Consider the following 24,540-nt stretch of genomic DNA (forward strand, 5'->3'; position numbering starts at 1 on the left):
GCATGGTTTAACAGAGGAAAATGGCTTTATGATGCTTCGCAATGGAAAAGGTGAAGGAAATTTGTATGCAGCAGATGGGAGAATTTAAAAGAAAGATCATGAGGATACTTCAAAGCCACAATGGAAAAGCAAATGAAAATTTTAAAGAAGCTATAGCTTGCATAAATGTAAAACAAAGACAAATAAAATAAAATGGAACACACTCAAGCAGGTCTGCTTTGGGTTAGAAACACTTCGTTAGACTGGGAAAGAGAGAAAATAGTTTGGTTTGAAATTGAAGGAAGAGTGGGGAAGACAAAGGAAATATCCCAAAACGTCCAAAACATTGATAGTTCATTTCCCTCCTTAGATGCTACCAGACCTGCTGAGTTCCTCCAGCATTTTGTGTGCCTTGCTCTGGGTTTCCAGCATCTGCAGACTCTTGCGGAAAAGAAACATCTGTGCTGGGGAGGCAGTTTTGGTGTGGGAGTGTGCAGTAGATGAGTTAATTGAAATGAAAAGGTGGTTAAGGAAGTTGCAGGGAAAAGGGGGCATAATCTGTGAAATGGATTGCAATGAGAGAAAGAACACAGAGGAATATAAAAGCCGTGAAATGTAAAGTTTAAATAGATCCAGCAGTGCTGATAAAGAGAGGGATTGGCTGGGGCATTATTACAGAAAATGATTTACAGTAGAACTTGCCATCTCTGAGAAAGTTTATACATAATAATATATTCATTCATAATAAAATAAACTCTTAGAAAGTGAATTGCAGTACTGAAATTTACAGAGCACAATATCAACTCCTACACCGTATCACCTGGATTATGTCCTCATTCTATAGCGTGCAGGTGACCACAAACTGGTCAGAGGGGTATAGAGAATTAAAGCAGGAGGTTTGGAGTTAGTACAGCTGTTTGAATGCAAAGCGATCACCATCTGTTTTGGTTCCTCCAGCAGAGTGGAGACCACATTGTGAGCACTGAATGAGGTACTCTAGATTGAAACATTACAGGCCATCCCAGGTAATGACTGAGTTCCACTCTATAGATGTCTGTAAGTCAGAAAATACACAAAGATCTCTATACTAACCAGGGTGTTGCAATAAGGAAGAACAATTACTAAAAGTGGAGAGCAAGAGAGGAGAAATTAATTCTGCTCTTTGTAGGAGTGAACAAGTGCACATATGGTACATCAGACTTTTGAACTTAATACAAATGGAGTTTGTTCACATGAAGGAGTGTCCATAAATCAGGCATTCATAACCCAGGGAATCAGTACAAGGAATCAGTATTTGAATTTGAAGGGCTATTTACATCACTAGATGGTGTGAAAGGGATGGCTGTTATATCTCAGGCAGGAACATGGGAAAACGCCGTGAGAAGCTAATGGTTTGCAGAGAAAATGGTCCCTTTAGGCTCTCAAATAATATCAGAACCATTCTCCTTTATAGATGCTGCCTGACCACTAGGGCAGGACCACAGTATAGGGTTCTTTGCGACTGGAGAGGAAGTGGCTGGATTGAGGAAACCCCTCAATTACTGTAGTAGTGTACCACCCCAGGGGGCCACGTGAGTGGCAACAGTCCTATCGGTTTTAAGGAATGTAATAGAACTCGACTCTTAAAGCATTGACTGTGAATGTAAGAATGAAAAGGCTTTGTATGGTTTATTCTTGTAACTAATGTTTATTATAAATAAAGTTTATTTTGATAATAAAATTTTTTAAAATGCTGCTTGACCAGCTGATTTCCATCATTTCGTGTGTAGGTTGTTGAAGATTTTCAGCATCTGCAGAATCTCTTGTGTAGGTGTGTTTCAGTAAGATCACTCTGCATTCTTCTTAACTCCGAAGATCAATCACAAGAAATTTCTTCCAATATTATGAACCAAAATTAGTTTAAATGTCAAATTAAGTCAAAGTTCCATATTTTTATTATCAATTGACTCCTTTATGCAACAGACTTTTCATTTATAGAAATATTAAAACCTTCAATTTGGCTACTAGATTCTTAAATTAGTAAGTATGAATTTTGTTCAGTTTTGCAATCTTCTTTATAAAATCTTGAGGTTGCAATTAATTCCCAGATTGATTCAATTTCCCTAGCCTTGCTCAATGTTACTACTTTCTTCTCTAGCTATTCAGCTATACTAATGTATCATACGAGTATAAAGAGATCCAGAACTTCAATAATTTCCTATTTTTCATGACTTTCATTGATTCTGAAGTTGTCTATTCAGGTTGCAGAGTTCTGTGATTAGCCTCTAATCAGCCAATGATATGGCAGCAAGTCAATGCATAAAAGCATGCAGGTCAACAAAAGTTCACTTATTATTCAGACCAAACATGAGAAGGGAAAGAAGTGATTTTGACCATGGAATGATTGTTGATGCCAGACGGGGTGGATTCAGTATCTCAAAAGCTGCCGATCTCACACACAACAGTCTCTAGAGCAGTGTTCCCCAACCTTTTTTTTGGCCTAGGGCCCCTAAAGCACCTTCATGCCAATGCCCCACCCCCAACACCCCTCTTAGGCACAATATACTTTCTGGCACCCCCATAGTGTAAAAACATGTCTACAATATGCTAACATGAGAAAAATGCTTCTGCTTTAAATTTTTATTTGTCTTTAAACCTAGTGTACACAGTACCTATGCACAGTACAACACAATATCAATGTGATACTTGAGTTTGATGGTTTTGAAATATCTGGTTCAAGTTGTGACAGCAAAAGCCTTAAGCCCCACACAGAATAATGTCCAAGTGGTTTCTGTTTTTTTGTGTTTATGTGGTTCACTCCAGTGAAGCCTCTTTCAACAAGGTAAGAGGATAGAAATGCAACGAAGAGCAGTTTGGCTCTTCTCCAAAGACCAGGAAACTTTGTATGACAGTGTAGCTACATACCACTAAAGCCAACATATTAAAAAAGCATTTTTGCTTCTTCATCATTCTGAATTTCGATAACTTCTTCTTGCAAGCTCTCTTCCTATTCCACCTTGCAAAGAAAAGGGTTAGTTACCCAGTCTGGAATCTCCAGATCATTCAAATCCTTGAATAGATTCTGAAAATCCTTCTTCAGTGACTGCAGGTACTCTTGCAAATCACAGTCTGTGTAAGAGAGTGGCAATACTTCCCATGCAAGGAAACTGTGAGAACATTCAGATCCCAAGGTTTTGCTTATATACTTCCAATTTTCCAACAAAAGTGGACACTGCACTTTTTGCCCGGATTAAATTGAAATTATTACCCCACAGTTTCATATTTAGAATGTTCATTTTGTCATACAGATCGGCTAGGTATGTCACATCTCCACATAGAAGTTCAATCTTGTTAACTTTGAGCAAAAATTCAGCCACAGTGTCAAAAAGATCAAAGCAGTAGCCTTTTGACAGCCAATGCACTTCTATGCGAAGAAGCAAGCGTTCAAGCTCTTCATAGTTATCTTGGCATAACTGGTGAAATATTCTGTTGTTTAATGGATGAGCTTTAATTTTGTTGACAGTGGATATTACAAGAGTCATGCTTGAAAAAGGTCACTGGCTGACGTCTTTGGCTGTGAGATGTTGACAATGAATCACACAATGGATTACAAACAGACTTGGAGTTTCATTTTTCATAAATGCCACTAAACCAGCATATAATGTGTCATATATGATGCTCCATCTGTTGCGCAAGATATCATGTTCCTAATCAGAATACTTCTATTCTCATATAGATTTTGAGCTTGTCATAGATATGTTTTTAACTTTTTGCAAAAGACAATCTCTTCATAATTTTTTCCATTTTCGATCATCTGTACATATGACATTAGCAATGCCTCGTGGTCTTGCACAGTGGACTCACACATTTGTATCCCAAATCCTTATTTTGTAGCTTTGTGAATAGTTGATGCTCAATGTCTTTACTCATTTTATCAATACGATGAACTACTCAGAGGAATTGATTTTAAAATACTGGTGTCCGTTTTGAGAATAGTGGTGAGTCCTGATACAGCTGGCATTATTATTCTTTCACTAATTGTATGGGATTTTCCTGTGGACAATCTCATTTTGGATATGTTAAAAGAAGTAATGAGACCACTATAAAGGTCATTTTTAGCTTTCTTGACAAATGACTCGAGCGGGCAACTCTTTTCAAATGCTTCTTTCATCTTCTGGAACTGAGTAATACCGTAAATAGCTTCTTCAGGGTGTCTTCATTGGAAAATGCAAATGCACACATTGTCTTTTCTATATTTTTTCTATGTATTACAGTATTTACTCAAATGCACACATTGTATTTTCTATATTTACTATGTAACCACTGTAGCTGAGAAGAAGGTATTCACTATGTAGCCATGACTTTTGACCTGTTCACTATTAATTCATGAAGAGAACTAGAATGAAACCAAGTAGAAAGATAACGGTGGCGAGTAAGGTGAAGAAATATGTGGCAGTATGTCAACGCAAGACTAATTAAGAAATAACTGTGGTTAGGGATGAGAGGACATATAGTCTAAAATGTAAACTAGGACATAATTAAGTTGGGGAGTAAAACAATAGTGGAAAGTCAAGAGCGGATATATTGACGATATGTAATCACGGGCTGACTGGATATGATAATGTAGCTAAGATAGGAAAATTGCTATAAAAAATGCTGTATACGAGCCTTGACGGGCTACTATCTACTAGCTTTCTGATTGTCTCAGCTTTCATTTGCAAATTAAAGTTTAAAACGTCTTGACGAGTTTTCTGTGTCTCCTTGTCGTTTGTGAGAAACGAGAAACCACGACATCTTCTGCGGAAATGTTCCTTCAATCTTGATGGTTTCGTGGCTTCATTAGACTGTACAGTATTACAAATATAAGACACATGGGGTGTTGCTGATCTGAGAAACGGGAAATAAAACCATACTCCAGGTATGTAACATTTTACTGATGCACTTCCTGTAGTTTCTGTTTCAGGATTAGAATCCAAGGCTTTGCCACTTTCAGATTCACAGAGGTGGTGCCATACATATTTATCCATCATTAACAGGGGTAAGTTAAAATAAAAAAAACCAACAGAAACTGGAAATGCCTATCGGATATTGATGACGGCAGCAGGTTGACAAGGGTGGAATGATGGTAGCGACACGCTAAGGAACGGCGAGCCGAAAATTAGGTTGACCAGGATTGCTGAAAGGTTTCAGCCTGGAACGTCGACTGTGCTTTTTCCCATAGCTGCTGCCTGGCCTGTTGAGTTCCTCCAGCATATTGCGTGTCTTGCTCGGATTTTCAACATCACCAGATTTTCTCTTGTTTGACAAGGATTTAGATTGGAATCTGAATGTTAGGATAGAGCTGGTGTTTGGCAAGCTATCTTTATACTATTCCAGTTAGCGCAATTGACCATGTAAGGTCTCATAATCCCCAAAGATGGTGTTTGGCTGCACATATGAAGTTGAGACCACTTTGAACACTTCAAGAGGAATCCTTGGGGTTGGCATGTTCACTGATCGGCTCTATTTCACCGTTTGGTTCCGGCCAGTGCTGTAGCATTGCGCAATCTGTTTTCTGTAGAACTGTAGAGAAAGATTAGAGGGTGTACTTGACTTACCAACTGTTAAATTGCATGAACTCTTTCCATGCTGTGAGTCAAGGGGAACTGCTGGGCACCCTAGGTGCTAACTTATGCATCCCCAATAACGTCCGTTCGTTTGGTAAAGTTGGATGAGTTAGCCGAGTTTCAGACGCGTTGATGACAAGTGTTCACTACCTGCAGAGCTACAGTTCTTCCTGTGTTCCAGTGCCTCATCCGTTTTTTTTTGGAAATGCCTGCTCTACTAATGGTTATTCAGGTCTCGTGCTTCAAGTTAGGGTGTCTCTTACCACCACCACCCCCCCCCCCCCCGCCAACCCGATGACTTCTTAGAACACGTAACCACCCCCATTTCGAATCTCTGCTCTAGAGTTTCCAAAGAATGGTGCTGAAAACAAACAAAAGAAAAATCCATTGACCAGCAGTTCTGTGAGTGTCGCGCCTTGTTAATGAGAGAAGTCAGAGGAGAATGCCAGACTGGTTCAAGGTGACAGTAACTCAAACGTGTGGCAGAAGATCTGGGAGCACATAACACGTTGAACCTTGAAACGGATGGACTACCGCAGCAGAAAGCTACAAACATGCACTCAGGGGCCACTTTATTAGGTACTGGAGATAACTAATAAAGTGGCTTTTGGGTGTACACCAGTGTGCAAGGTAACTCCTGGCTCATGTGAAGCTCGCATAGTAAACAGTATACATGGTAAAATTACCGGTATACCATGGAATAGTGCAAAGTATAGCAGTGCAAACTGTAGGAGGGCAAAAAATCAGTGCCAGAATGACACTAACGTGAGAGGAAGAATGAAGCGTTCAGGAACGTGGCGACACTGGGAAGGGTTTTACAAGTCTGATAGCAGCGAAGCAGCCGTAAAATTGAAAAAGGATCTAGTGCTTTCCCATAGTATATGATGAACAAACTCTTCTCAGGCCTCCAGCCAGGGACAGATATCGATTTTAAACGATGTTTCGATGACTAACTCTGCCATCTTCATCAGGGATAATGCCTAGGCATGTCTAGTCCTGTGGTACACGTACACCTGCCGTTCTTCCTTCCTGATTGCTAGTCCTCAACCAATCAGGTTTCCACAGTTCCACCTTGTTTACAATCACATTCCAGTTCTTGCTTAGAGCAGGACCTTCATCTTTGTTAAAGGCATTTCTTTTCTCCCTGGTTCTATTTCAAAATTGGCCAGACGGGGTGCATGGTGGAAATCTGCATCAAGGTGCTTAGGAGGTGTATCCGTTCAGGTTACCTGGAGAAATCGATGGTAACAGAACATTGCATCTGCAACAGCCATAGGATTGACTTTGATGGCACAAAACTACTGTGTCGCGCCAATAGCTTGTGGGACCATGATGAAGGAAGCCATTGAGATAAAACTAAGAAAAATAGTTCTAGCAAAGATTAATGTCTTGCTTTAAGTAAGAACTGGAATTTGATTGTAAACAGGGTTGGATGATGGAAACCTGATTGGTTGAGGACTAACCAATCAGGAGGGACAGATGACGGGGGTGTGTGTATACAGTACATACACCACAAGATTAGAACATGCCAGGCATCATCCCTGATGAAGATGGCAGTTTGTTATTGAAATAATGGTGAAAATCGATGCCTGTACTTGGCTGGAAGCCCAAGAAGAGTTTATTAGTCACAATATTAATGAATGAGGACTGAAGTGCCATTAATCTGCTAATTAAATTTGCCAACGACACTACATTGACTGACTAATCTCAAACAATAACGAGGTGGCCTACAGGGAAGAAGTCATCTCTCTGACACAGTAATGTCAAGAAAACAACCTCTCCCTCAATGTCACAAAAACAAAGGAGCTGGTTGTGGATTATAGGAGGAATGGAAATGGGCTAACCCCGATTGACATCAATGGATCTGGGGTTGAGAGGGTGAACAGCTACAAGTCCCTCAGCATCCTTATCACGTGGTCTGTACACACCAGCTGTGTGGTGAAAAAGGCACAACAGCACCTCTTTCACCTCAGACGGTTGAGGAAGTTTGGGATGGGCCCCCAAATCCTAAGAACTTTCTACAGGGACACAATTGAGAGCATCCTGACTGGCTGCATCACTGCCTGGTATGGGAACTGTACCTCCCGTAATCGCAGGATTCTGCAGAGAGTGGTGCGGTCAGCCCAGCACATCTGTAGTTGTGAACTTCCCATGATTCAGGATAATTACAAAGACATGGTGTGTAAAAAGGGCCCAGAGGATCATTGGGGACCCGTGTCACCCCAATCACAATCTATTCCAGCTGCTATCATCCGGGAAACGGTACAGCAGCATAAAAGCCAGGACTAACAGGCTCCAGGACAGCTTCTTCCACCAGGCCGTCAGACTGCTTAGCTCACACTGATTTGAGTATCTCTATGTTACGTTGACTGTTCTATTTATTAGAAATTACAATGATTGCACATTGCACATTTAGACGGAGACGTAACATAAAGATTTTTTCTCCTCAAGTGTGAAGGATGTAGGAAATAAAGTCAATTCAATTCAATTCAACCTTTGTTCCTACTCTTAGCCTTATTTTTATTTTCCTGGTTTTTTTTCTCTCTAGGTGTCACTCTATGCTCTCCAGCTCCCTCTGCGACTTTTTCTGGTTCACCAGACACTACACTGATGCACCCTCTTATAGCTCCAGCCAGTATTACTGTGCACAGCTTTTTTGCGTTTCCCAGTCTATTGGCCTTTCAAATGTCCTGTACCTCTTTTACAACTACAAGCGAAAGGTGATCAAACTGAAATGCTGGCCATTGATTCTCCCTCCTTGATGTTACGTAATCTACCAAGTATTTCCTGCTTTAATTTTGACCCTTTACCTGTCCGAATAACCATCGCTCTACTTGAGAATAACTTGCTCCTACTCCAGTTCTGAGGGTCCTGAGGTAGCTGCTAGGGCCAATGTTTGGCCTACAGGTGGCAGGAGGCGCTTGACTGTTTGCATGATTTTCCAGCGTACCTTTTCCACGTTGAACAGACCTGGGTCAGGTCTTCCCAAGAGTTGGCAGTGATCGCTCACTGTTTCACAAAGGTTTTGAGCATCTTTCTGTTCACGTGTTAAACCCTTGCTGCGACAAAGCTCAGAGTAATTTATTAACAGAAGAAATTCTGCAGATGCTGGAAATCCAAAGCAACACACACAAAATGTTGAAGGAACTCAGCAGGCCTGATGTCGTCTTCTCACTTCCTTTCCAGTTCTGAAGAAGGTCTTGGCCTGAAATGTTGACTGTTCATTCATTTCCATAGATGCTGCCTGACCTGCTAAGTCCCTCCGGCATTTTTTGTGCGTTGCCTTAGAGTAATTTGTCTGCTTGGTAAAGCTTGGGTCAGGCATTTCAAAAATGCAGCCTCCCAATCAGGCTACAATTAGAACAACCCAAAAACACAACAGACGTCACTCTGCTACAGAGAGGGGGAACACACACAAAATGCTGGAGGAACTCAGCAGGCCAGGCAGCATCTATGGAAAGAAGTACAGTCGACGTTTCCAGTCAAAACCCTTCAGTAGGGCTAGAGAAAAAATGCTGAGGAGTAGGTTTAAAAGGTGGGGGAAGGGGAGAGAGAACCAGCAGGTGATGGGTGAAACTTGGGGGGGGGGTAATGAAGCAAAGAGCTACGAAGTTGATTGGTGAGAGAGGGAAAGGGGGATGAGTAATGAAGAAGGAGGGTTGGGGGGGTATTACCAGAAGTTTGAGAAATCGATGTTCATACCATCAGGTTGGAGGCTGCCCAGACAGAATATAAGGTGTTGTTCCTCCAACCTAAATGTGGCCTCATCACAAGAGTGGATGAGGCCATGGATGGAATATCAGAATGGGAATGGGAAGTGGAATTAAAATGGGTGGCCACTGGGAGATCCCACTTTTTCTGGCAGACGGAGTGTAGATGCTCGGCAAAGCGGTCTCCCGATCTACATCGGATCTCACCGATATACAGGAGGCCACACTGTGAGCACCAGGTACAGTAAATGACCCCAACAGACACACAGGTGAAGCGTCGACTCACCTGGAAGGACTGTTTAGGGCCCTGAATGGTAGTGAGGGAGGAGGTTTAGGGGCAATTGTAGCACTTGTTCTGCTTGCAAGGATAAGTGCCAGGAGGGAGATCAGTGGGGAGGGACGAATGGACAAGGGAGTTGCATAGGGAGCGATCCCTGTGGAAAGCAGAAAGTGTGGGGGGGGGCAGAGGGAATGATGTGCTTGGTTGTGGGATCCCGTTAGAGATGGCAGAAGTTATGGAGAATTACATGCTGGATGCTGAGGCTTTTGGGGTGGTAGGTGAGGACAAGAGGATCCCTATCCCTGGTAGGGTGGCAGAAGGGTGGGGAAGTGCAGACGTGCGTGAAATGGTTGAGGGCAGCATTGATGGCAGAAGAAGAGAAGCCCCTTTCTTTGAAAAAGGAGGACATCTTCGTTCTAGAATGAAAAGCCTCATCCTGAGAGCAGATGCGGCGGAGATGGAGGAATTGTGAGAAGGGGATGGCATTTTTACAAGTAGTAAGGTGGGACACGGTGTAGTCTAGGTAGCTGTGAGAGTCCATGGGTTTGTAATGGACATCGGTGGATAAGCTGTCTCCAGAGATAGAGACAGTGAGAACGAGAAAGGGGAGGGAGGTGTCGAAAATGGACCAGGTGAGTTTGAGGGCAGGGTGGAAGCTGGAGGCAACGTGGATGAAGTCGATGAGTTCAGCACGGGTGCAGGAAGTGGCAGCAATGCAGTCATCGATGTAGCGTAGCAAAAACGCGGGATGGTCGCCAGTGTAGGGTTGGAACATAGACTGTTCCACACAGGCAGGCATAGCTGAGACCCATGCAAGTGCTCATTCCTACCCCTTTTGTTTGAAGGAAGTGGGAGGAGCCAAAGGAGAAATTACTAAGAGTGAGGACTAGTTCTGCCAGGTGGAGGAGAGTGGTGGTGGAGGGGAACTGGTTGGGTTCGGTGTCCAGGAAAAAAACAGAAAGCTTTGCGGCCTTCCTGGTGGGGGATGGAGGTGTAAGGGACTGGACATCCATAGTAAAAATGAGATGATGGGGGCTAGGAAACTTGAAGTCCTTGGAAAGATCAAGAGCGTGTGAGGTGTCACGGATGTAGGTAGGGAAGGGCCTGAACTAGGGAGGGTAAAACAGAGTCAAGGTAAGCCGATATGAGTTCAGTGGGGCAGGAACAAGCTGAAACAATGGGTCGACCTGGACAAGCAGGTTTGTGGTTCTTGGGTAGGAGGTAGAACAGGGGGTGCGGGGTGCGGGAACTATGAGGTTGGAGGTGGTGGATGGGAGATCCCCAGAGTAAATAAGGTTGGTGATGGTGTGGGAGATGATGGTCTGGTGTTCCTTAGTGGGGTCCTGTTCAAGAGGACAGGTAAGAGGAGTTGTCTGAGAGTTAGCACCAGGCCTCGGGTCAGTATACCAGACTGCTACAGCGCCTCCCTTATCTGTGAGTTTGATGGTGAGGTTAGGATTAGTGCAGAGAGAGTGGAGAGCAGAGCATTCCGAAGGAGTGAGGTTGGAGATGCAGAGAGGAGTGTTAAAGTCTAGATGGTTAAGGTCCCGATGGCAGTTGACAACGAAAAGGTCCAGAGCAGGCAGAAGACCAGGACGGGGTGTCCAGGAAGAGGAGAGGGGGTTGAAGAAGGAAGAAGGGGGTCATCGGTGGGGAGTCCTTGCCAAAGGAACAGGCTCCGAGATGGAGGCGGCGGAAGAGGAGCTCAGCGTCGTTGCGAACGTGAAACTCACTGAGGTATGGGCACATGGGGACAAAGGTGAGGGTCTTACTGAGGACAGAAGGTCCTGCCTCAGAGAGGGGAAGGTCGGAGGGAATGGTGAAAACCAGAATGGATGAGAGCTGGGATTGGAGGAGGGAAAGGGGTTTGTAGTGTCTGAGGGGAAAAGAGGTTTGGGGTGTTCAGGCATGGTGGGGTGAGAGGAAGATGGAGTCTCCGAGGGCCCAAGAGCTGGCGGTGGAACCTGAGAAAGATGGGATTATGGTGTGGCGGTGGAAGAAGGGGAGATGTGGGTTCCAGCATCAGCGCATGAAGACCCTGCCTGGAGGTCAAGGTTGGAGTTGGAGGTTTCGACTTTACATAGAGGGGCACTGCCCTTTTATCACTGGTGAGATCGCTCTGCTATGGAGATGGAGAATATTGCCCAGGTTTTCTGCATTTTGGATGTGGACTTGCTTTCAGTCTTAAATTTTTTTAATCTGTGGATTTGGGGTTTGATGTGCTTGTTCCATTTTTGTTTTTTTTTGTGGGGAGGAGGGGTTTGGGGGTTGATGATCATGCAGCCATTCTTTTCCTTCCTGGTTTCATTGTTATCTGGAGAAGAAGAATTTCAGAGCTTTTTGATAAAAGATGAACCTGTGAAATACACGAGGTCATTGCTGGTATTTCAGCACCCTGCTCTCGGGCTCCACGTGTGGTTAATGCCGGTATTTCAGCACCCTGCTCTCGGGCTCCACGTGTGGTTAATGTTGGTATTTCAGCACCCTGCTCTCGGGCTCCACGTGTGGTTAATGTCGGTATTTCAGCACCCTGCTCTCGGGCTCCACGTGTGGTTAATGTTGGTATTTCAGCACCCTGCTCTCGGGCTCCACGTGTGGTTAATGCCGGTATTTCAGCACCCTGCTCTCGGGCTCCACGTGTGGTTAATGTCGGTATTTCAGCACTCTGCTCTCGGGCTCCACGTGTGGTTAATGTCGGTATTTCAGCACTCTGCTCTCGGGCTCCACGTGTGGTTAATGCCGGTATTTCAGCACTCTGCTCTCGGGCTCCACGTGTGGTTAATGCCGGTATTTCAGCACGCTGCTCTCGGGCTCCACGTGTGGTTAATGTCGGTATTTCAGCACTCTGCTCTCGGGCTCCACGTGTGGTTAATGTTGGTATTTCAGCACCCTGCTCTCGGGCTCCACGTGTGGTTAATGTTGGTATTTCAGCACCCTGCTCTCGGGCTCCACGTGTGGTTAATGCCGGTATTTCAGCACCCTGCTCTCGGGCTCCACGTGTGGTTAATGCCGGTATTTCAGCACCCTGCTCTCGGGCTCCACGTGTGGTTAATGCCGGTATTTCAGCACGCTGCTCTCGGGCTCCACGTGTGGTTAATGCCGGTATTTCAGCACGCTGCTCTCGGGCTCCACGTGTGGTTAATGCCGGTATTTCAGCACTCTGCTCTCGGGCTCCACGTGTGGTTAATGCCGGTATTTCAGCACCCTGCTCTCGGGCTCCACGTGTGGTTAATGTCGGTATTTCAGCACGCTGATCTCGGGCTCCACGTGTGGTTAATGTCGGTATTTCAGCACGCTGCTCTCGGGCTCCACGTGTGGTTAATGCCGGTATTTCAGCACCCTGCTCTCGGGCTCCACGTGTGGTTAATGTCGGTATTTCAGCACTCTGCTCTCGGGCTCCACGTGTGGTTAATGCTGGTATTTCAGCACCCTGCTCTCGGGCTCCACGTGTGGTTAATGTCGGTATTTCAGCACTCTGCTCTCGGGCTCCACGTGTGGTTAATGTTGGTATTTCAGCACCCTGCTCTCGGGCTCCACGTGTGGTTAATGTTGGTATTTCAGCACTCTGCTCTCGGGCTCCACGTGTGGTTAATGTTAGTATTTCAGCACCCTGCTCTCGGGCACCACGTGTGGTTAATGCCGGTATTTTAGCACTCTGCCCTCGGGCGCCACGTGTGGTTAATGTCGGTATTTCAGCACGCTGCTCTCGGGCTCCACGTGTGGTTAATGCCGGTATTTCAGCACTCTGCTCTCGGGCTCCACGTGTGGTTAATGTTGGTATTTCAGCACCCTGCTCTCGGGCTCCACGTGTGGTTAATGTCGGTATTTCAGCACCCTGCTCTCGGGCTCCACGTGTGGTTAATGTCGGTATTTCAGCACTCTGCTCTCGGGCTCCACGTGTGGTTAATGTCGGTATTTCAGCACCCTGCTCTCGGGCTCCACGTGTGGTTAATGTCGGTATTTCAGCACCCTGCTCTCGGGCTCCACGTGTGGTTAATGTCGGTATTTCAGCACCCTGCTCTCGGGCTCCACGTGTGGTTAATGTCGGTATTTCAGCACCCTGCTCTCGGGCTCCACGTGTGGTTAATGTCGGTATTTCAGCACCCTGCTCTCGGGCTCCACGTGTGGTTAATGTCGGTATTTCAGCACTCTGCTCTCGGGCTCCACGTGTGGTTAATGTCGGTATTTCAGCACCCTGCTCTCGGGCTCCACGTGTGGTTAATGTCGGTATTTCAGCACGCTGCTCTCTAGCCTACCCCCTCCCCCATGTGGTCAATGCAGGTATTTCAGCGCTTGGCTCGCGGGCTCCTCCTGGTGGCTGATGGACGTGTTGCGGGCGTCGTGCGCCTGCGGCGGGATCGCGCCTACACTAAAGGCGTGCGCTCAGCGCGCACACTTGGTTTTTAAAATGGCCACCACGGTGTTCCCGGGCGTGCGGCTGGTGTCCATCGGCGATCAGAATGGGGAAATCCAGCGGCACTCGGACCAGCAGCCGCTGAAGCTGGAGATCAAGACGACGCAGGACAACGCCTTCATCAGCCTGTACAGCAGTGAGTAGCGGCCGCGGGCCCCGGCGGAGGCTTGGGCCTGCCCAAGGCCTGGGCCCGGGACTGCGGCATGACAGGCCACCCGGCGCCCCGGCCTCGCGGTGTTGCGAATACCGGCCGGGGTTGATGCCCACTCCCGAGGCACGGAAAGGGCGAGCGCTGCGGCCCCGGTCACCTCCGGACAGGCCGAGAACTCCTGGCTCCTCGGCCTCGAGTTACCGGGGTCTTGAGAGTTCCCCGCTGGCGGCCCGGGGGTCCCGGAGGGCCGGGTGTGGCTCCCTGTGTTCCTGGAGCCGGGGTTGCCGCATTGTACCGACCCAGTTTCCCTGGGTGGTGTTAAATCGCCACCCGGCTCCCGGGACGTTCGTCCCCGTCCCCATCTCCATCTCCATCTCCATCCCCATCCCCATCCCCATCTCCTTGCTGCTCCATTTCCGAATGGGAAGCTCTCCATCACAGCCTGTTCTCCGCCACTCTTTCTCATTCAACCTTCTCTTCCCATCAGGTAGTCCCCGTCCTTCCCCGCTTCAGATAGCTCCACACCGCCACCCCTGAGAGTTCTTCACAGAACTCTTTCGCTTCTGTGTCTGTTTCAGTCATCATACGCACAAAGCTCACAGGGCAGATGCGGAGCTTCAGAACCAGACTCACAGGTCTCAATATTCATATCTTTAGTGGATATTTTGGAGTTCTCTATCCCCGATGGGCCATTAATTCTCTTCCAAAGGGTTTCTGGATGTTTGGGAATCATGCGGGATGGGAAGGCAAGTCGGCCGTGATCTTACTGATGGGCTCAATGATCTCGCCGGTTTCTTATGTCGCCTGTTTTGTCTTCACAAATGTGCTTGTCTGCAGTATCTTTGCCTGGTGTAAGATGTTATTTTCCTTCTGCTTTGTGTTTTAAGTGGAGTTGCCTTATCACTTACCATTTTGCTTGCACGCCTTATTTCTACCTTTTGTGAATATCTTTTGGATTATTTCCAAGACACTTGTAGGAGTTGCTGCAAACTGTAATTGTGAGTAATTTGGGTTCGTTCATTAAATTTTCATATTTAACATGCAGTAAACATAGAATTGGGCTGCAAAGCTACCATTGCAATTGGGAAACCAAGCCAAGAAAGAAGCCTCTAATTTAGACAGCAGCTACTAATTTAGAGGCTGAGTTGATATTTATAATAATTGTAATATTTTTAATCAAGCGTTAACACTGTTCATAATTCATAAAACAAATGGAATCCTGGCATTATTGCACTTCAAAGGCTTGTGCATACTATTGAGAGCTCTTTTAATCTCTTTAAGATTGCCTCCTTTCCTGGTCAAGTAGCCTGATAGGCCATCACTTAGGAAATTTTTTGGGAGGAGTATGTTGCATACTTGAGAAATTGGCAAAGGGAAGTTAGGAGCTTGCAGCTGTCATGGGCCTTTCACTTAAAAATAACTGTCTCTGAATAATGTCAGGATAATAAATGTGTATTGGATTCATTGTTACTAGCCATGTGATATTGTTGTCAGCAGACTTGGGTCCTAGCACCAACCCACTCCTCAACCAGAACACTCTATTTGCCCTTCTTTAGGCATAAAGATAGCAAACCAATAAACCTTTAGTTTTCTGGGTCTTTTGCATCCCTCAGTTTACTCTAGCTCCAATTCTCTAAGCTTTACCGCTTGCCATGTTTTCACTATTTCATGATTGTTCCCCCCTCCCCATCATACACACATACACATCCCACATACACACTCAGTGGCCACCGTATTAGGTACTTCCTGTACCTATTAAATTGGCCAACGAGTGCATGCGTGGTCTGTTACCCATCCAGCCCGTCCACTTCGAGATTCGACGTGGTGTGCATTCAACAATGCTCTTCTGCACACCACCTGTAACACGAGGTTATTTGAGTTATTGTTGCCTTCCTGTCAGCTTGACTCAGTCTGTCCATTTTCCTCTCATCCCTTTCATTAACAAGGCATTTTCTCCCACAGAACTGCTGCTCGCTGGATTTTTTTTTGTTTTTCGCTCATTCTCTGTAAACTCTACAGCCTGTTATGCATGAAAGTCAAGTCAAGTCACTTTTTATTGTCATTTCAACCATAACTGCTGGTACAGTACACAGTAGAAACAAGACAACGTTTTTCAGGACCATGGTGCTACATGAACAATACAAAAACTACACTGAACTGTGTAAAAAACAACACAAAACTACACTAGACCAGGGGTCCCCAACCTTTTTTGCACTGCGGACCGGTTTCATATTGACAATATTCTTGCGGACTGGCCGATCCGGGGGGGGGGTGGTGGGTGCGCGTGGGTAGGGTTGCCAACGGGCAAGAATAGCAGTCAAATACGTTGGGTTTACCCCGAGAAAGACTACAATGACCATGAAGCCTTGCGCGGGCACCAGTGTGCATGTGTGACTTGCGCATGCGTGCACGTGCCAGTTATTTCTCTACAAATCGTTTTTGGCGATTCTGTTCGGCGGGGGGGGGCGGGGTGTTAATCAGGACCGGCATATCAGTGACAAATGGCGAATACACTCAATTTCGTTTCTAAAAGGGTTTATCTAACGAATTTAATATTAAACACAGCGCATATTTTCCTCGCATGAATATAGTGATAAGTCAATTATCAGGGGAGGACTGGGGAGCTTGAAGTAAGTGTTGAACGAACTTCCAGTAGAAGTGGCAGAAGCAGGTTCAATGTTATCATTTAAAGTTAAATTGGATAGATATATGGACAGGAAAGGAATGGAGGGTTATGGGCTGAGTGCAGGTGGGTGGGACTAGGTGAGAGTAGCGTTCGGCATGACTGGAAGGGCAGAGATGGCCTGTTTCCGTGCTGTAATTGTTATAGGGTTATATAAGTCAATAGCATCATAACATTTTAAGTAACCTTTGGATTTTAAACACACAGCACATATTTTCCCCGTATGAACATATAAAATCATTGCAACGCACCAATATCGCTGAATCAGTGGGAGCCCTGGGCTCAACACGGTCCTATCGAGGGGTGCTGGGAGACAGCGATATTCGAAGGGGCTTCCTTATGTCCAGTCTATTCCGCAATTTAGTTTTCGTTCCATTCATTGCAGAGATATGTTGGAAATGGAAGCAATGTTTTCAGTGTTTTCGTGGCTATCTCAGGATATTCAGCCTTGACTTTAATCCAGAATGCCGGCAGAGATGTTATGTCAAACATACCTTTCAGCCCGCCGTCATTTGCAAGCTCGAGGAGTTGATCTCCTTCCCGCGCTGACATGGATGACGTGCGGGTAATGACCTCGCATGCGTAATGGCTGTACAGTGGGCGTGACAGGGAATGAGGAAAGGTGCAGCTGACTCCTATCACCAAATCATATCGTTTCCTTGCGGCCCGGCAGGGAATGAGGAAAGGTGCAGCCGACTCCTGTCACCAAATCATATCGTTTCCTTGCGGCCCGGCAGGGAATGAGGAAAGGTGCAGCCGACTCCTGTCACCAAATCATATCGTTTCCTTGCGGCCCGGCAGGGAATGAGGAAAGGTACAGCCGACTCATATCACCAAATCATATCGTTTCCTCGTGGCCCGGTAGCGCATGCTCTGCGGCCCGGTGGTTGGGGACCGCTGCACTAGACTACAGACCTACCCAGGACTGCATAAGGTGCACAAAATGGTGCCGGCATTACATAATTATAAATAAATAGAAGTGTCAGTCCAGGCTCTGGGTATTGAGGAGTGTGATGACTTTGGGGAAAAAACTGTTAAATAGTCTGGTCGTGAGAGCCCGAATACTTCGGTGCCTTTTGGCAGATGGTAGGAGGGAGAAGATTTTTGTATGAGGGGTGCGTGGGTTCCTTCATAATGCTGTTTGGTTTACGGATGCAGTGTGTGGTGTAAATGTCTCTAATGGTAAGAGAGACCCTGATGATCTTCTCAGCTGACCTCACTATCCGCTGCAGGGTCTTGCGATCCGAGATGGTACAATTTCCAAACCAGGCAGTGATGCAGCTGCTCAGGATGCTCGCAGTACAACCTCTGTAGAATGTGCTGAGGATGGGGGTGGGAGATGGACTTTTCTCAGCCTTCGCAGAAAGTAGAGACGCTGCTGGGCTTTCTTTGTTATGGAGCTGGTGTTGAGGGACCAGGTGAGATTCTCCGCCAGGTGAACACCAAGAAATGTGGTGCTTTTAATGGTCTCTACGGAGGAGTCGTCGATGTTCAGCGGAGAGTGGTCGTTCCGTGTCCTGAAGTCAACAACCATCTCTTTTGTTTAGTTCACATTCAGAGACAGGTTGTTTGCTCTGCACCAGTCCATTAGCTGCTGCACCTCCTCTCTGTATGCTGACTCGTCGTTCTTGTTGATGAGACCCACCACGGTCGTGTCATCGGCGAACTTGATGATGTGGTTCGAGCTGTGTGTTGCAGCACAGTCATGGGTCAGCAGAGTGAACAGCAGTGGACTGAGCACACAGCCCTGGGGGCCCCCCGTGCTCAGTGTGGTGGTGTTGTAGAAGCTGCTCCCGATCCGGACTGACTGAGGTCTCCCAGTCAGGAAATCTCGGATCCAGTTGCAGAGGGAGGTGTTCAGGACCAGCGGGCTCAGCTTTCCAATCAGTTTCTGAGGAATGGTTGTGTTGAATGCTGAACTGAAGTCTATGAACAGCATTCGAACATGTGTGTCTTTTTTGTCCAGGTGGGTTAGGGCCAGGTGGAGGGTGATGGCAATGGTGTCGTCTGTTGAACGGTTGGGACGGTACGCGAACTGCAGGGGGCCCAGTGAGGGGGGCAGAAGGGTCTTGATCTGCCTCATGACGAGCCTCTTGAAACACTTCATGGTGATGGATGTGAGTGCGATGGGACGGTAGTCGTTGAGGCAGGACACTGAAGACTTCTTCGGCACGGGGACGATGGTGGTGTCCTTGAAGCACGTAGGTACGACAGCGCTGCTCAGGGAGATGTTGAAGATGCCAGTGAGAATCTCTGCTAGCTGGTCTGCACATCCTGTAAGTACGCTGCCAGGAATATTGTCTGGTCCAGCAGCCTTCAGTGGGTTTACGCTGCACAGGGATCTCCTCACATCGGCCACGGTAAGACACAGCACCTGGTCGTTTGGAGGAGGGGTGGTCTTCCTCACCACCACATCATTTTCCGCCTCAGAACGAGCGTAGAAGTTGATCAGCGCATCTGGAAGGGAGGCATCAGCAGCACAGGCAGGTGGTGTTGTCTTGTAGTTGGTGATGTCCTGAATGCCCTTCCACATGTGCCACGTGTCGCCGCTGTCCTGGAAGTGGTTGTGGATTTGTTGGGCATGTGCACGCTTTGCCTCTCTGATGGCCCGGGACAGTTTGGCCCTCGCTGTTGTTAGGACTGCCTTGTCTCCTGCTCTGAAGGCAGAGTCACGGGTCTCAGCAGCGCACGCACCTCCGCGGTCATCCATGGCTTCTGGTTAATAAATCAGCAGTTTCTGAGATACTCAAACCTCCCTGTCCAGCACCAACAGTCAGTCCACAGTCAAAGTCACTTAGGTCACATTTCTTCTCCATTCTAGTGTTTGGTCTGAACAACAACTCAACCTCTTGACTGTGTCTGCTTTTATAGATTGAGTTGATTAGATATTTGCATTAATGAGCAGATATACCTAATAGAGAGACCACTGCGTGTGCGTGTGTGAGAAAAATTTCAATGGCCATTTTGTTATTGGCTTAAGTATCCAATGCAGGTTGGCAGCCTCCCAGACTTATTTTGACCTCCTTATTCTGCCGAGTTTCTCTAACATTCTTTGTAATGTCTCCATTCCATTCACTCACCTTGAGCACCTTCGTGTCTGTCTGCTGACAGCATCTTTCTTGTCCTTTTCAATAAAAGTGGTTTTCCTTCCACCGTCGTCAAATGAGCTCTCATTTGCATCAGCTCCAATTCCCACATTTCACCTCTCACTCTGTCAGTCAATATCCTAGTTCCATGTACCAGTTTCAGAACACATGCTGTGGTCCACTTCGTTCTGCAGAAACCAAATTGGTGACTTCAGAGCCACTGTCTGCAGTATGTAAATTTGACCTGCAAGTTGTTTATACTGTCCCACTTCTCTTCATATTTGTCTTTGGCCTCTAATGTTTCCAACAAAGTGCAAAGAACAGCGTTTCATTTTTCAAAAAGCCACGCAATGGTTCTGATAAATATAAGAAAGGGAGCAGGAGTAGGCCGTCGAGCCTGTTCACCGTTCAATAAGATCATGGCTGATCTGACCATGGACCCACCTCCACCTACCTGCCTTTTTCCCATAACCCTTAATTCCCCTACTATGCAAAAAATCTATCCACTTTTCTTTTAAATATATTTACTGAGGTAGCCTCCACTGCTTTATTGGGCAGAGAATTCTGCAGATTCACCACCCTCTGGGAAAAGCAGTTCCTCCTCCTTTCTGTCCTAAATTTACTTCCCAGAATCTTGAGGCTATGTCCCTTAGTTCTAGTCTCACCTGCCAGTGGAAACAACTTTCCTGCCCCTATCTTAACTATCGGTTTCATAATTTTATAGTCCTTCTGCACAGCAGTGTGCTGCAATCTTTTACCGTTTAAATAATATTATCTTTCATTTTTCCTTCCAAAGTGGATGACCTCGCATTTCCCAACATGTACTCCATCTGCCAGACGTATGCCCACTCACTTAACCTATGTATATCTCTCTGCAGACTCTCTGTAATCTCTGCACAATTTGCTTTTCCACTCAATTTAGTGACATTAGCAAACTTAGATAGATTACGCTCAATCCCCTCTTCCAGATTGCTAATGTCCCCTGTGGTACACCGCTCACCACTGCCAACCAGAGTAATGCTCATGTATCCCAACTCTCTGCTTTCTGTTGGTTAGCCAATCCTCTATCCATGTTAATGCATTACCCCAACTCTATGCATCCTTATCTTATGGACAAGTCTTTTATGCGGCACCTTATCAAACGCCTTCTGGAAATCCAAGTAGGTAATGCCTGTCTGTTCCCCTCAATCCACTGCACTTACATCTTCAAAGAACTCCAGTAAGTTTGTCAAACAGGGCTTGCCTTTGGTGAATCTGTGCTACGTCTGCTTGATGAATCCATTTCTTTCCAGATGCCTGGCTGTTTCTTTAGTGATAGCTTCAAGTATTTTCCCAACTACAGACATTAAACTAGCTGACCTATAGTTACCTGTCTTTTGCCTATATCCTCTTTTGAACAGTGACATGATGTTCACCTTCCAATCCGCTGATGACAGGTGATCGACCCGTGAAATTAACTGTCTTACCCCTCTACAGATGCTGCCTGACTTGTTGGGTATTGAGAGCATCCTTTATGCTCCTCTTCTACCTCGTGTATTTTTTTTTACCACTTTCTCCACAGGCACTGCATATTCTACTGAGTTTCTCTAACATTTTCTATTTTTATTTCAAATTCCAGCTTCAGTTTTTTGCTTTCCATTTTTTTTTGTTAGTGGTTTGAGATTAAAATTTGGTCTCATTGCTTGAAGTTCCCTTTCTCTTCAAAAGAGTGTCCTTTAATCTTTTGCATGTCAGAGACAGCACCTGTGATAGCAGGAATTCCCGCTGCTCCCACTTTGATACAATGGTTCTCTCAGGTGATGTTACGTCTTGGTTTAGAAAAAATTAGAAGTCAAACTTTTGATCCTAGATTTGACTTCGAGAAAAGGTGGGGTTCTTTTGCCCATTATTATCATTTGATTTGAGTTAATAAAGATGGTCCTTTTCTGATGCTTGGGTATATGGATTTGGTTGGCAGATTGATGTCTTTTTTTATGGAAACTTGTATGGCGTATAGCTCTGGGTTTGTGCTCCAAATGGGTTTTTTCCCCCGTTTTTTTTGTTATTAGGGGTTTTTTTCTGTTTTCGTTAGTAGGGGTTCTTTTTTCTTTCTTTCCCATTTTAAAAAAAAGCTTTAACATTTTGTTTTTTTTATTATTATTGATATACTGTTCAGCTTGGTTGATAGTTTAACTCTTATTCTATATATGGATATGTTGTCTTGATTATTTTGATGTATTTTTCTCTTGTTGATTTTCAATAATGATTAATAAAAATTTAAAAAGAAAAAGTGATAGCAGGAATGATAAAAACGCAAACAACAGGAATTCTGCAGATGCTGGAAATTCAAGCAATACACATCAAAGTTGCTGGTGAACGCAGCAGGCCTGAAACGTCGACTGTACCTCTTCCTAGAGATGCTGCCTGGCCTGCTGTGTTCACCAGCAACTTTGATGTGTGTAGCAGGAATGATCTTGGGTACAACGCTGTGGTTGACTTGAGCTCATAGTGTAGGGTTGCAGAGTGGGGCAACTGGTATAACTGCTGTCTCTCAGCCCCAACAACCGGGATGCAATCCTGACATCTGGTTCTGTCTGCATGGAGTTTGTTCATTCATGCTTTACGTGTGTTTCCTCCCGGATTCAAAAAAAAGAGATGCTTGCTTTAGTTGACAATTTAGTTGATAAATTGACTATGGTGTTCAGATGAATGGTGGGGTAACTAGGGGGAGGAATTAGGGGTGAATGAAAAAGGAACAGCAATACACGTTGAGCACCCTTTATCTGATATTACGAAATTTGAAAACCTCTAAAATCTGAAATGTTTTTGTTTGAGCACTGACATGACGTCACAAATGGAAAATTTCACGTGCTGGAAATGTTCCCAGGCGATATGTAGGTTTCTGCACACAACACAGTTCTGAGAAGTGTCTTCATGTATGTCATGAACAGAAGTTAATGAAAATAGAAAAATACTGGATAAAGTGAGAAATGAAGATCTCGATTGTGTATTGAAAGAGTGGGTTCATCAGTGTGGGAGTGAACATAATGCCACGTAATGGTTTGCTGAAACAAGCAATGATCTGAAAGTTGAAGGTCATTGTGAATATTCAGGCTAGTTGCAGAAATTTAAGAAAAGGCACAGCATTAGATTTTTAATGATTTGTGGTGATAACGCGTCTGCTGATCATGAAGCAGTGAGAAATTCATTGATGAGTTTGCCGAGATGGTTGCGGATGAAAATCTAATACGCTGGGTGGCTGCATCAGTACCTGTGTGATGAGCAAGTGTGACACTGCTTACTGGTAGCACATAAATCCAGAGTTGGGAATGATGGTAATACCAGGCAGCTATTGACCGTCCACCTGGATGGCCAAGGCAGTGATAGCTTATCTTTCTGATGGTTCAATGCACACATTATTGATCATGCACTAAATGATTAAGGATATTATACAAAACTACTACTCCTACCACCCACCACCACCATCGGAGTTGCGGTGGCTGTTTGAAATCGGTGACGGATATGAAGCCAATCGCAGCATTGGAACCCAGTAATAGACTGGTTCAGGGGTGGCTATTCATCTCCGACCGTCTGTGGAAGACCCAACTCCATCACGTCAGACTGTGCTCCTACTGAGGACTGGTCACTCTGAGAGCTTCACAGCAGTTGTACGTAAGCTGTATATGTAATGTAAATGTATCAACTTGGGTGCTATCCCAGGGTGCAAATATTCCAAAATCTGAAACATTTTTGGCCCCGAGCATTTCAGATAAGGGGTGCTCAATCTGTAATGTAAGTGGGTTCTTGATAGTTGGCACAGTCTCAGAAGGCCAAGAGTTTGTTTTTGTGCTGTATAATGCATTTCCATGAAACCAGATTCGGTAGGTGAGAGTGTTAAGCCATGGTTAGCTGGGGTAAAGCTAGCAGTATACTTTGGTTGCTTAATCTTTGAGGCCAGTTTGAGCTTTGGTCACTTCCACATGATTCCTCAGGTGACCCCACCTAGAGAGCCCTTGCGAAGCCTCACTGCTGAGGGGAGAATGCCTTTAACATTTCACCTGTGTCCTTTTCTCAGTGCTGTTTCATTCAGTCCCGGAACTCCTGTACTGAGCTGAGCTGTCTGCTTTTGGATTATTTTTGGCTCTTTTCAGACATAGGACCAAAATTAGGCCAATCAGCCCTATTTGGAAGGTTTCAAGATGAGCCTGAGATTCTCTCACACACCACCCTGCCCCCCATTCATTCTATTAAACTTCAGTGGATACTGGCTCAGAACCATTAAATGCTCCTCATATTCCTTTCATTCCTGTAAACTTCCTCTGGACCCTCTCCAGTGACAGTATAATAAGCACAAAGTGTTGGGGAAGAGTGAAGCCTGACCTTTGGGCTGATCGTGACTTGGAAGGAGATGGACAGGGTTGACAACACATGGCTGGGACCAGAACCAAGAAGCGTGAGCACTAAAGCAGTGACTAATCAACCCAGTAGAGATCTTAGGAAGGGTTTCAAACTCAGTCAGAATGAATTTGCCGTCTGATTCAAGCTATGCATCAGTGCAGACACATAGTAGAATATCAAATATCTCACACAGACCCAGTTCTGCTTGCTTTGTGCTGCACTTGAATTCTCCCACCTGATCATTGTCTGACTTTTTTCTGTCTGTGTCATTCCTT

At 45.5% G+C, this 24,540-nt stretch overlaps 1 protein-coding gene across 3 annotated transcripts in view; it reads left to right on the top strand.

Annotated features, from left to right (window-relative positions):
* Positions 1–13,962: 13,962 nt before the first annotated feature.
* The window catches only part of carm1 (coactivator-associated arginine methyltransferase 1), an 83,378-nt gene continuing 72,800 nt past the window's right edge, over positions 13,963–24,540 (top strand). For all 3 annotated transcript variants that reach the window (XM_063035927.1, XM_063035928.1, XM_063035929.1), the window contains exon 1: positions 13,963–14,104. In XM_063035927.1, the coding sequence (XP_062891997.1) occupies positions 13,963–14,104 (142 nt within the window). The remainder of the gene's footprint in view (positions 14,105–24,540) is intronic.

Source organism: Mobula hypostoma, chromosome 29 (assembly GCF_963921235.1).
Source record: "Mobula hypostoma chromosome 29, sMobHyp1.1, whole genome shotgun sequence".
Taxonomy (NCBI): domain Eukaryota; kingdom Metazoa; phylum Chordata; class Chondrichthyes; order Myliobatiformes; family Myliobatidae; genus Mobula; species Mobula hypostoma.